At 39.6% G+C, this 13053-nt stretch overlaps 1 protein-coding gene across 1 annotated transcript in view; it reads right to left on the bottom strand.

The window, feature by feature from the left end:
• Positions 1-13053, bottom strand: part of TXK (TXK tyrosine kinase) — a 41304-nt gene that overhangs the window by 9118 nt on the left and 19133 nt on the right. Inside the window, exons 8-10 of the mRNA XM_005853143.2 lie at positions 12432-12506; positions 6092-6263; positions 1605-1821 (exon numbers count right to left, since the gene is read on the bottom strand). Of these exons, the coding sequence (XP_005853205.1) occupies positions 1605-1821; positions 6092-6263; positions 12432-12506 (464 nt within the window). The remainder of the gene's footprint in view (positions 1-1604; positions 1822-6091; positions 6264-12431; positions 12507-13053) is intronic.

Below are 13053 nucleotides of genomic sequence, written 5' to 3' on the forward strand. Positions count from 1 at the left end.
GTAGCAGGGATTTCTCACAGAATGCTCATCGGAGTTCTTTTGGGGCTTAGAAATTAGACATGGAAGGGCATAGAGGGAACAGTATGAATATCATGAACAAATAAGGAGTAGGTAGAAAATGTTTTTCAAGGGGAATAAGCAAAGCAGAAAAGCAAACGATTAGCACTTGGGCAAGATAAGCCTTGACTCTATTTATTTATTTATTTATTTATTTACTTACTTACTTACTTACTTACTTGGACTGTTCAAAACATTACAGAACAGAATGGTTTAGTATTTCTAGTCATCTCATTAATGCCAGTAATGCTGATGCACTCCTGTTAGAACCAAACCACCTCCACATGGGCGGTCTCACCCCTGGGTGAGAACCACTGGAGCTTGCTCTTAGCTATTGTATCTCCAATGCCTGGCAGAGCTCTTGGCATTTACTAGATACTCAATGCCTATTTGGTTGCTGGAAGGAAGGAAGGAAGGAAGGAAGGAAGGAAGGAAGGAAGGAAGGAAGGAAGGAAGGGAGGGAGGAAGGGGAAAGAGTGAGAGAGGAAAGAAAAGTGAATTAGTTTTATAGCATGGTGGCTGATTAGTTTAAGGCATATTTAAGGTAGCACCTTACTTTGGCTACAGCATCAACTGGGCAATTAAAAATAAAGCTACATTCTTAGAAGTGGGATCACTGGGTCAGATGGGAGTTCCATTTTTAGGGGTTTTTTTCCACAGTGGCTGCACCAGTCTGCATTCCACCAGCAGTGCACGAGGGTTCCTTTTTCTCCGCATCCTCGCCAGCACTTGTCCTTTGTTGATTTGTTGATGATAACCATTCTGACAGGTGTAAGATGGTACCGCATTGTCATTTTGATTTGCATATCTTGGATGATTAGAGACTTTGAGCATGTTTTCATATGTCTCTTGGCCTTCCTTATGTCCTCTTTTGAAAAGTATGACCAATCAGAAAGGATATATGCACCCCTATGTTCATAGCAGCACAATTTACCATGACGAAGATTTGGAAACAGCTTAAGTGCCCATCAGCAGATGAGTGGATTAAAAACTGTGGTACATCTACACAATGGAATACTATGCTGCGGTAAAAGATAAGAAATTCTTACCATTTGCAACAGCATGGATGGAACTGGAGAGCATTATGCTAAGTGAAATAAGCCAGTCAGAGAAAGATAAATATCACATGATCTCATTCATTTGTGGAATATAATGAACAACATAAACTGATGAAGCATCAATTAGACCCTCAAACCTTAGAAGGAAGGTGGAGGGGTGGAGGGTAAGGGGGAGAGTTCAACCAAAGGACTTGTATGCATGCATATAAACCTAACCAATGGACACACACACCAGGGGGTTGAGGGTATGAGTTGGGGGGGGGGGGGTAATGGGGGGATAAGGACACATATGTAATACCTTAATCAATAAAGAAAAAAAGACAATAAATAAATAAAGCTACACTTCCGAACAAATTGCATGAAGAAGAAAATGCTTTAGCATTAAGCCAGCGTATGCATTATTCAAAGTATCAAAAGTCCTAAATTGTTACGTCCTTCTGAACATAAGCATGCTACATAAAATAATCAGCGGAATTGCACCACACTTACTAAGTCCCTGTGAATGAAGCAGTTTCTCTCCAGATACTCCATCCCTTCGCATATGTCCTGGCACATGCTCAGCAGCATCTCCTTCCTGAGCGTCCCTTTCCTCTCCCTGAGGTAGTCCAGCAGGCAGCCATTCTCCATAAACTCCGTCACAATGTAGAGGGGCTTCTGCTGGATGCATACCCCATAGAGCTGGACCAGCCTCGAATGGGACAGCTTCCTGTGGCAGAAACACATGCACAGTGAACAGAGCCGTGTTGGCCTGGGGAAGCGTTTGGGCTCCCCTGGGGTGATTCATCATCTCTATAAAATTTCCTTCAGCGAAATATGATCAAAAGGAACCCAACCACAGAGGAAGTAGTGCAGTTTCCTGTCCACTGTCTGTGCTAAGAAAGTGGGGTCCAGAGAGTAAGCAGGCTGCCTAAGTCACTGTAGATACAGACTATTACATGCCCCATATTCTATGTTTTCTCCTTTCCATTTCGTATGCTTTTTGCTTCCTTATTACAGCTGCTCTTTGCCCAGATCTTGCAGAATTTCTGTTCTTTGAGTTTCAACCTTCTTAGCTGTAACTGCTCAGACAAAAAATTCTGGACAGACAGGAGGGACAAAAGAGTGATTGATACATACAATAAGAAAATTGAATAATAAAAATAGTTTCAATTAAATTATATGTATATAACAAGGGCTAGGAGTTTAACTAAAAACCTTTATTGTCAATATTAATTACCCCTGGAGAAAAACACTTAGGGAGGCAAGAAGATTGGGGTGTTTGCAGTTTTTTTACTTTATACATTTCTGTGTAATATGAACTTACAGTGTTAAAACTTTTCTTGCAAAATCTAAATTATTTTGGCATGAAGATATGATGATGTAGAAATAAAGAATACAATGAGATACAAGTTAAAAAGTTCTTTAAAAAATTAAAATTACTATACATATATTTTTATGATTATAAATATAATTAGTTCATATATCTCCATATAATGTATTGCCACCAATAAGCTACACCCAGAAACACAAAGCCATAGTTCAACAACTACAATGAAGAATCCCTTACAGGCAATGCAGTGCTGAAATGATTTAAAGAAAATGTAATGCCCCTAATCCAAAGAGCTGAATTCAAGTTTTATCTCCTATTGGCTGCCTGACCAGGCAACTTATTTAATCTTTGTTAACCTCACTTTTCTTCACACATGAAATGGAGATGATAAAACCTATCCTTCTTCCTTGGGAACAATAAATGAGATCACATATGTGAATATATTATAAATAGTACTAGAGGCCCAGTGCACAAAATTCGTGCACGGGTAGGGTCCCTAGGCCTGGCCAGTGATCAGGGCCAATCGGGGCCTTCCTTCCTGGCTGCTGGCTGCCGTCCAGGGCCTTCCTTTATTCCATGCCACCCCCTGGTGGTCAGCACACGTCATAGCGAGCGATCGAACTCCTGGTCTCCCAGTTGAACTCCCAAGGGGACACTTGGCATATTAGCCTTTTATATATATAGATAAACCAAGGTAAAAAATATGTAGGTAACTTTTTAATTTAATTAGCTTTTTATGGGCTTACGTTGTCTAAGGCGGAAAAGACTGGTTTTATTTCATTCTTCTAAATTACCTTTAGCACATGCTCTGGAAGCCTCATACGTGTGGGCTCCCACATTAGGTTCCATCTCCAAATATAGTGATTAAGAGCCCAGAAGAGATTTGAAGTTGTTCTTTTACTGCAATGGAACAGCTACACAGGATGCTAACAATTTTGGTTAACAGCTATAAGATCTGGCCTATAGTAGTTGCCCAATAAGTGTTTGTTGATCATTATGTTAGTTAATTGAAGATCATGGCTTTTGTGCCCAAACAGTTCATAGTTCTGAATTCAATTAGAAACTCTACCAATGTTTTGTTGTGGGACTGTAGGCAAATTAGGTTAAGTTTACAAAATTTCCTTTTTCTCATCTCTAAAATTGGGATCTTAGTGGACTATCTCATAGAATTGTGAGGATTCATTAACTCATTCAGCAATCCACAAATATATTTTGAACTACATGCTAGTCATCATTTTAGGCACTCACCAGGTTGTAGAAGAGAGATAAATAAGCTCCTATTATTACGGAGCTTACGTTCTAGTGGAGGGAAAACAAAACAAATATATATGAAGCTTTGGAGTAGTGACAAGGGCTTTGATGGAACTAGCATAAGGTGATATAATAGAAAGCATTTGGAATGGGTATGACAATTACACAGGGTAATCAGGGAAGACTTCCTGAAGGAGGTGACATTCAAACCACACACTTACTAAAAGGAGGCAATGTGTATATTACTATGTAATATGCACATATACAATATAATAAGTATATTACCAAGCTGTATATGCTTGCCAGATAGAGCTCAATGTGTGTCAGCTAAAATTTTTTAAGATGAATGTATTTGCATTCCACAGTTAGAAGTCAGAAGGGAGCTCTTCCTGCCTCACTTAAAAAAAAATTAGGAGCCCTGGCCAGTATGGCTCAGTTGGTTGAGCATCATCCCATGCACCAAAAGGTTGCCTGTTCAATTCCCAGTCAAGGCACATGCCCAGGTTGCTGGCTCAACCACCAGTAGAGGGTGTGCAGGAGGCAGTAGATGGATGTTTCTCCCTCCCTCGTCCTTCCTCTCTCTGAAATCAATAAAAACATTTTTTAAAAGTCAGGAAAATAATTGACTATGTGCAAATGTAAGAACACAGTATGTCTATCTGAACTGACTTAAAAATAAGCCCCTGGCCTCCTCATTCCTGCCTCTGTAAACCAGCAAGAGCTATTTCTATTCTCTACACTCCATGCATCTTCCATCACCCTCAAACTATCATCCTCAGAAATCCTGACTCCAAAAGCCCAGTAAGGCTTGAAACTTTCAAGAATCCCCTCTTCATCACATTAGACAACTCTAATTCTTTCTTGTTTGATAGGAATTGCAGTATGGCTTCAACTGTCCCTGACTTACATGTCTCCTATTTATTCTTTTCTTATTACCCCTATTTAATCCAACACACAGGAACTTTTGGTCTCAGATATAGGAAAACCATATTCGGATGCAGTTAGTATCTGGGAGCAAAGGCCAATAGGGCAGCCGAGAGGCACAAAAACATCTTTGGGAAGCTAATGTCACTGGAAAATTGTGTTTGTCATAAAACTTTCCTTGAAAATCATTTTGTTGTAAGTGGATGGAGAGAACGGTTTGATAGGACCCTTGGGGTTTAGGTTTTAGAGCCCCAAGAGACAGTGTTGCTCTGCCTTCAATGGAGAATGGGTCCAGTTAATCACCTCTGGTTTTGTGGTTTTTTGATTAGTTGGTTGGTTGGTTTTTTCTATTTCAGTCTGCAAGTTGGGAGAAGAATTAAATTGCTTTGGATAATAAAACAGAATCTAAGTAATCTGGGTTTTCTTCACCACATTGTTGTCCCTTTTAAGTAAATGTTGAACCAATACTTAAAGTTGATTTGATTTGTGTCACATTATCAGTCTGTCCTGGCCCAGGCCAGTTTATAGACGTAAAACACAGCCACGGGTTCAGCTGAGTCAAAATGCTGATCTGTGAGGGTCTACAAAGAGCCACTTCTGTTAAAGCTCAGAATTCTTTACTTTTCTTTCATTCAGTTTCATTAATTTTTTTTCTCAAGGTAAAATTTATTTTTATTTTTTAATCTTTATTTTTGAAAGTATTACATTAACCTCTGCCAGCCTGCTCCCGTCCCCCCTAAAGTTCAGAATTCTTATATCTTCTGAAAGCAAATACTTTATCCTTATCCTATATAATAAAAGCCTAATACGCACATTGACTGAATGGTGGAACGACTGGTCGCTATGACGTGCACTGACCACCAGGGGGCAGAGGCTCAATGCAGGAGCTGCCCCCAGCCTTCAGGCCCCAGGCCAGCCAAGGCGGGATCCTCCAATTAGCCCGCCGGTCGCCCCACAAAGTAAGGTGACCAGCGGGGCATGGGGCCAGTGAGTGGGTAGTGCCAGGGCGGCCAAGGGTGGTGCCAGTGGAGGCCCCCCCATTTCCCTGCTGGTTGCCCCACTTCGGCCCTGATCACTGGCCAGGCCTAGGGACCCTACTATGCACAAATTTTGTGCACCGGGCCTCTAGTATTACTATAAAGACAAAGTCAACATTTTTGCTTCTGAGAAAATGAACAAAAAGTGCACTTATTAAGGCCTATTATTGAAGCGAACACACATTTTTGCCACTTTCCTAGATTATATCAATTAATCCACACATTGGTCCATTGAGGTAGGCATTACCATCCCCATTTTACAGGAGAGGAAATTGACAGGCTTGGAAAGGTGAACTGACTCATCCAGGCCACATAAAGGTTAAGCAATTTGCCCAAGTCACACAACTAGCTTGGGCAGAGTTGTGACAAATGCAGGTGTGACTGACTCCAAAATCCATGTTCTTTCCATGATACCAGGGTGTTGTAAGATATTTGTCTGGGTTCTTTATGCTTACGTCATTACTTTAGCCTCTTCAATGAAATCCTCCTCAGACATGGAGCCTTCGTTGATGGCCTTGATAGCTACCTGGAGATGTGCTCGCCATTCACCTAAATGGACCACACCGAACTGACCACTTCCGATCTCCTTTACAAAAGCCAACTCAGATGGATCTATCTCCCACTTTTCTGAAAAGCAAAAAAATAAAATAAAAATTCATGTTATAAGTAGGGAAAAGCTTGCTAAAATTTTAGAGCTAGAAAAGATTTAGGGATCACCTAGATCTAGTCTCTTATTTTATAGAGAGGTTAAAAAGTTTATACATGATTGAAGAGGGCCTACAATCATTTTTAATACTCTCATTGTGGCTTAAATGTGTAATTCCAGAATTCAAGTTTAAAAATACAAGCTTGAGCCCTCGCCAGTTTGCTCAGTGGATAGAGCGTCAGCCTGTTTGATTCCAGTCATGGGCACATACCTCGGTTGCAGACTTCTCCCCAGCCAGGCCCTGGTCAGAGCTCATGCAAGAGGCAACCAATCAATGTGTTTCTTTCACATTGATGTTTCTCTGTCTTTCCCTCTCTCTTCCACTCTCTCTAAAAAAAATTAAAAAGAAAAATAAATAAATAAATGGAAAAAAATATCCTTGGGTGAGGATTTAAAAAAAAGGAGAAAAACATACAAGCTTGAGCCTTAGCTGGTTTGGCTCAATGGATAGAGCATCAGCCTGTGAACTGAAGGGTCCTGGGTTCAATTCCAGTCAAGGGCACAAGGGCATGTACCTTGGTTGCAGGCTCAATTCCCAGTCCCAGTTGTGGCGCATAAGGAAGGCAACCAATTGATGTGTCTCTTTCACATTGATGTTTCAGTCTCTCTCTGTCTCACCCCCTCCCTTCCACTGTTTCAAAAAATCATTGGGAAAATATCCTCAGGTGAGGATTAACAAAAGTATAAACTTGACTTACTTGGAGAAGAATTATAGATATTAAAATATGCTTTCTCTTTTCAGAGAGAGCCAGGATAAAACACAGTTCTGTGCCTTTCCAAGCTAAACCTACCAAAACAAGATGTGGGACCTGAAATATTCATGTCCAAAGTCTGCTTTTGTCCTAGTGAGTAAACTTGTGAGACAAAGTTTGGGCTTCCCACCCCCATTTCAGTTCCTTCTACTGCCCATTCTCATTCCTAGAGGGCTTTTCTGCCTTGGAAAAGTCTAATCAATCCATCTGATAAATATGTCCAATGTTGAGATTCTAACATATGTGTGTGTGTATGTTTGAAGTGACATTTACGTGACTACATATTTCTCATCCTATAGAACAGTGATGGCGAACCTTTTGAGCTCGGTGTGTCAGCATTTTGAAAAACCCTAACTTAACTCTGGTGCCGTGTCACGTATAGAAATTTTTTGATATTTGCAACCATAGTAAAACAAATACTATATTTTTGATATTTATTTTATATATTTAAATGCCATTTAACAAAGAAAAATCAACCAAAAAAAATGAGTTCACGTGTCACCTCTGACACGCGTGTCACAGGTTTCACTGCTATAGAAGCAAGTCGGGGGGAAAATGTTTTTTAAAAACCTTTGAAAACTGAGAAGTATCAAATCTTTTGAATCTCTTTTTATATAGCAATACCACCATCTGCTGGAACTTTAAAATAATGCATTTAAAAGAATTAGAGTTAATGGCTCTTACAGCTTTGCAAAGTGCTCCCCCTCCCAATAGCAAGTGTGTCTGAAAAGTAACATGGGAGGACATATTCATGACCTTGGGATTGACATAGGTTTATTCAGCAGAATGTAACCATAAAGGAAAATATTGACAATTACACTTGTAAAAATGCTATTCATCAAATACATCTTATTAAGAGAATCAAAAGGTAAGCCACAGACTGGGAGAAAATATTTCTAAAACATGTAACCAACAAAGAATGCCTATTCAGAATATAAATAAATTAGAAAAAGTAGATAATCCTATTTTTACGGGTTAAAAAACCTGAACTTTCTTTTTTTTTCTTTTTGTAATCATTTTTACTTAATTGCAATCTTTTTTTAAAATATATTTTTATTGATTTCAGAGTGAAAGGGAGAGGGAGAGAGAGAGATAAAAACATCAATGATGAGAGAGAATAATTGATAGGCTGACTCCTGCACGCCCCCTACTGAGGATCAACCCTGTGACCCTTCAGTCCATAGGCCGACCTCTACTCACTGAGCCAAACCAGGGAGGGTTAAACTTATTTTCTCACCAAAGAGTATACCCAAATGACCACCAAACCTATGAGAACTTGATCAAAATAATTAGTCATCAGAGAATTGCACATTTAAACCATAATGAGATACCACTACACACTTACCAGACTGGCTAAAGTGAAAATAAAAACAAAACAAAAACAAAAACCACAAGAATGCCAAATATTGGCAAGGGGGAAGGTATGGAGCAGCTGGAACTCCGTATACTGTTCATTGAAATGTAATTTTGTTAAGCTCTTTGGAAAACTGATGAAATCTAAGTGCATATCCTATGACCCAGAAATTCTACCCTTAAGTATTTATACAATATTGGAGTATAAATGTGTACTGAACTTCATCAAAAGACATACAAGAATATTCATAATATATGAGACAAAAAAATTGGTTATAACCCAAATGGCCATCTAAAAAAAAATTCATTGTGGTATAGTCATGCATGCAGCACCACACAACACAATGAAAATGGACCAACCACACCCAACACCATGAGTGAGCTGATGTATGGACTGAGAGAAAGATGCCAGGCACAAAAGAACACATGGTGTCCAATTCCATTTAGAGTAAAGTAGGCAAAACTAACTGAGCAATAGACTAATAAATTGTGCACTGTTCTGGATGTTAAAAATTGAGTTTAGTTTAAAAAAATTAAACAGGGCCATTGTAACTTAAATTGCTAATGGTGGAACTTTTATTATATACTAGAGGCCCGGTGCACGAATCCATGCACAGGTGTGCAAGTGCCTCGGCCTGGCTGGCAATTGCGGCCAATCAGGGCTGATCGGGACCAGCTGGCCAGGGGCAGGGACCATGGGAGGTTGGCCAGCCGAAGGAGGTTGGCTGTGGGAGTGCACTGACCACCAGGTGGCATCTCCTGCATTGAGAGTCTGACCCCTGGTGGTCAGTGCATCATCATAGCAACCAGTTGACCAGTCGTTCAGTTGACCAGTCATAACGATCACTTAGGCTTTTATATACATAGATAGTATTTATGGGCAAGGAAAGAATCCAGGTACCCATAACACCCTGAAATCACTCTTACATCTCAATTAACATAGAGACATTGAGTCTTGGTTACCTACCTCATAGGATTGTTCTGAAGGTTCAATAAATAAATATACATAAAAGCATTCAGAACATGCCCTAACCGGTATGGCTCAGTGGATAGAGCGTCGGCCTGCGGACTGAAAGGTCCCAGGTTCGATTCCGGTCAAGGGCAAGTACCTTGGTTGTGGGTACATCCCCAGTAGAAGGTGTGCAGGAGGCAGCTGGTTGATGTTTCTCTCTCATCGATGTTTCTAACTCTCTATCCCTCTCCCTTCCTCTCTGTAAAAAAATCATTGAAAAATCAATAAAATATATATTTTTTTAAAAAAGCATTCAGAACAGGGTCTGGCCCCAAGTAAGGTTGCAATATAATTGTGTTATCATTTTTCCCAATATATTCTGAGTCCCACTAATAAGAGAAATTTAAAGGAATAAAGCATCACCAAATTAGAATATGGGATTTTTTATCTCTATGTATTCTCACAGATTTGCAAATAACCCATTTGCTAGAAAATAGTTAAAATCAAATTTTGTCCAGATTTTGTGCTGTTTAAAAAAAGGGATGCGGACACTTTTAGCAGTTCATTTTAACAGGTTCTCTTGGAGAGCATCATTTCCCAGAAACCCATATAACCAGAGAGCAACAGCCCAAATACTCAAATGAAAAGAACTATAATTTATCAAAAGGGCTCTTAACAGTAAAATTTGGGGTAAAAGTGAAACATTTCCCCCCAAAGTTTAAATTGTCCTTAGGAGATGCATATAATTAAATATCTCAGAAGGGGTTTTAAACTTTGAGAAGGAATGTAACTCAACAGACATCTCAGAGAGCAGAAAACTTAAAGAACATGGAGGGAACTTGGGGTAAATTCTTTACTGGGTCTGATGCTTTACTGGAGCACATGTGTCTACTTTACCATAGCTAAAACCAGCGGTGGCTGGCAAACAGCTGCCCATCAGCCCAACTGGGTAGCGGAGGCGGGACATGAGACCTAGGGAGAAAGAGAAATCAGCATTTCAAGCCTAGTTACTAATATAAATAACGAAATGATAGTACCATTCTTTACATAAATAAGGCACTATCCTACTTAGTCTGTTTGCTTATTTTTCCCATTTGAAAAACATTTTTCATTACATAATATATCCTCATTGAACACAAATGAAAGAATTCAAGAACATATAAAGATGAAATAAAGATCCCTCACAAAATATTAACATCTGGAGAAGTACTACTGATGAACATCTTTGTAAAAATCTCTATAGGCGTATTTGAAAGACTATACACATCCAATACATTTTACAGAAATTTAAATGTCTTGCTATAAGCTTATACAATCAACAGGTAACTGATGTATACCAATGACTATAAATAGACCTTAAAGTTATTTCCAAGATTCCCCTATTGTAAAATATGCTGTATGATCTTGTATGCACCTCTCAACTTATCGCCTTAGGATAAATTCCTTAAAATGTGGGTTCCTGATCAAAGGGTATCTACCAAAGTTGTACCAATTTATTCAACTAAACAGTGCTTAAGTGTAACCATTTCCCTATTTTACTTTTTGAGAGTAGTTGTTTTTTTTTTAAATAGCATTGGAGTCCTAGCCAGGTAGCTCAGTTGGTTAGAGCATCATCCCCAATACACCAGGTTTTGGGGTTTGACCCCCAGTCAGGACACATATAAGAATCCCCAGTGACTCTGAAGACCTAATTGAGGTTCGAGCCTTCATCAAGCTGGGTCTCTATAACACGTGGTCCAGATAAACATAAAAAGGAATTTCCTTAAGACCCCAACACTTTCCTCTAACTTAAAAGGTTTTGTCAAATATTTTTATGCTGTGAATTACTACCAGTGGTTTCATGATAGTCTATCTCTCTGATAGGAAGAAGTCTGTCACTGTCTGCATTGCCGTTACTTCTGCTAAGGAGATGGATGGTCATGAGCTCAATTCACCAGAGGTTAAGAAACAGACAAGATAGTCATGGGTTTTGATGCACAACCTCTTCCAAAAGTGGACCCTCCACAATATTCCCCACTGACATGATTTGCCTCTTTCTGGAGGTGATGGCAGGAGTTGTGTGCAGACTCCGGATTTCATAGGTTCAGTGGCTCCAACAGTTTCAAAGATTTATTGGAGTTCAAATCTCAGTTCACACACTAAGTGACTGTGTGACCTTGAGCAAGTTACCTCACAACTCATGCCTCAGTTTCCTCACCTGTAAGATGGAGATAGCAACAGCACCTACCTCATAGGATTGTTCTGAAGGTTCAATAAATAAATATACATAAAAGCATTCAGAACAGGGTCTGGCCCCAAGTAAGTCTGCAATAAATGAGTGCCTTCTGGGTCCCCTGCCTTTCTTCTTATCACCCTTCTTTCTTGTTGCTGTATTTCTTTTCTACTTCTTTTCTCTTTAATAAATAGCAGCCAGCCCGGCCGGCGTGGCTCAGTGGATAGAGCATCAGCCTACAGACTGAAGGGTCCCAGGTTGGATTCCGGCCAAGGGCACATGCCTGGGTTGCAGGCTTGATCCCCAGTGTGGGGTGTGCAGGAGGCAGCCAATCAATGATTCTCTCTCATCATTGATGTTTCTCTCTCTTTCTCCCCCCCTTCCCCTTCCTCTCTGAAATCAATAAAAATATTTTTTAAAGGGGGGGGGGTTGGGGAACCTGCTCCCCAGCCCAGCAGATTATAGCCATGCAGGAATATATGTTGCCAGAAATTCCAATTTTTTAAGAGAAATATAAAAATTTTAATGTTTTATTGATTTGAGAGAGAGAGAGGAAGGGAGAGGGATAGAGAGATATAAACACTGATGAGAAAGAAACATTGATTGGCTGCCTCCTGCAAGCCCCCACTAGGGATTGAGCCCAAAACCTGGGCATGTGCCCTGACCGGGAATCAAATCGGTGGCCTCTTGGTTCATGGGTCGATGCTTAACCACTGAGCAACACTGGCCAGGTGAGAAATGGAAATTTTTGTAAAATATTACAATTTGTAAATTCTTTACTGGGTCTGATGCTTTACTGGAGCACATGTGTCTACTTTACCATAGCTAAAACCAGCGGTGGCTGGCAAACAGCTGCCCATCAGCCCAACTGGGTAGCGGAGGCGGGACATGAGACCTAGGGAGAAAGAGAAATCAGCATTTCAAGCCTAGTTACTAATATAAATAACGAAATGATAGTACCATTCTTTACATAAATAAGGCACTATCCTACTTAGTCTGTTTGCTTATTTTTCCCATTTGAAAAACATTTTTCATTACATAATATATCCTCATTGAACACAAATGAAAGAATTCAAGAACATATAAAGATGAAATAAAGATCCCTCACAAAATATTAACATCTGGAGAAGTACTACTGATGAACATCTTTGTAAAAATCTCTATAGGCGTATTTGAAAGACTATACACATCCAATACATTTTACAGAAATTTAAATGTCTTGCTATAAGCTTATACAATCAACAGGTAACTGATGTATACCAATGACTATAAATAGACCTTAAAGTTATTTCCAAGATTCCCCTATTGTAAAATATGCTGTATGATCTTGTATGCACCTCTCAACTTATCGCCTTAGGATAAATTCCTTAAAATGTGGGTTCCTGATCAAAGGGTATCTACCAAAGTTGTACCAATTTATTCAACTAAACAGTGCTTAAGTG

Source organism: Myotis brandtii, unplaced genomic scaffold (assembly GCF_000412655.1).
Source record: "Myotis brandtii unplaced genomic scaffold, ASM41265v1 scaffold10, whole genome shotgun sequence".
Lineage (NCBI taxonomy): Eukaryota > Metazoa > Chordata > Mammalia > Chiroptera > Vespertilionidae > Myotis > Myotis brandtii.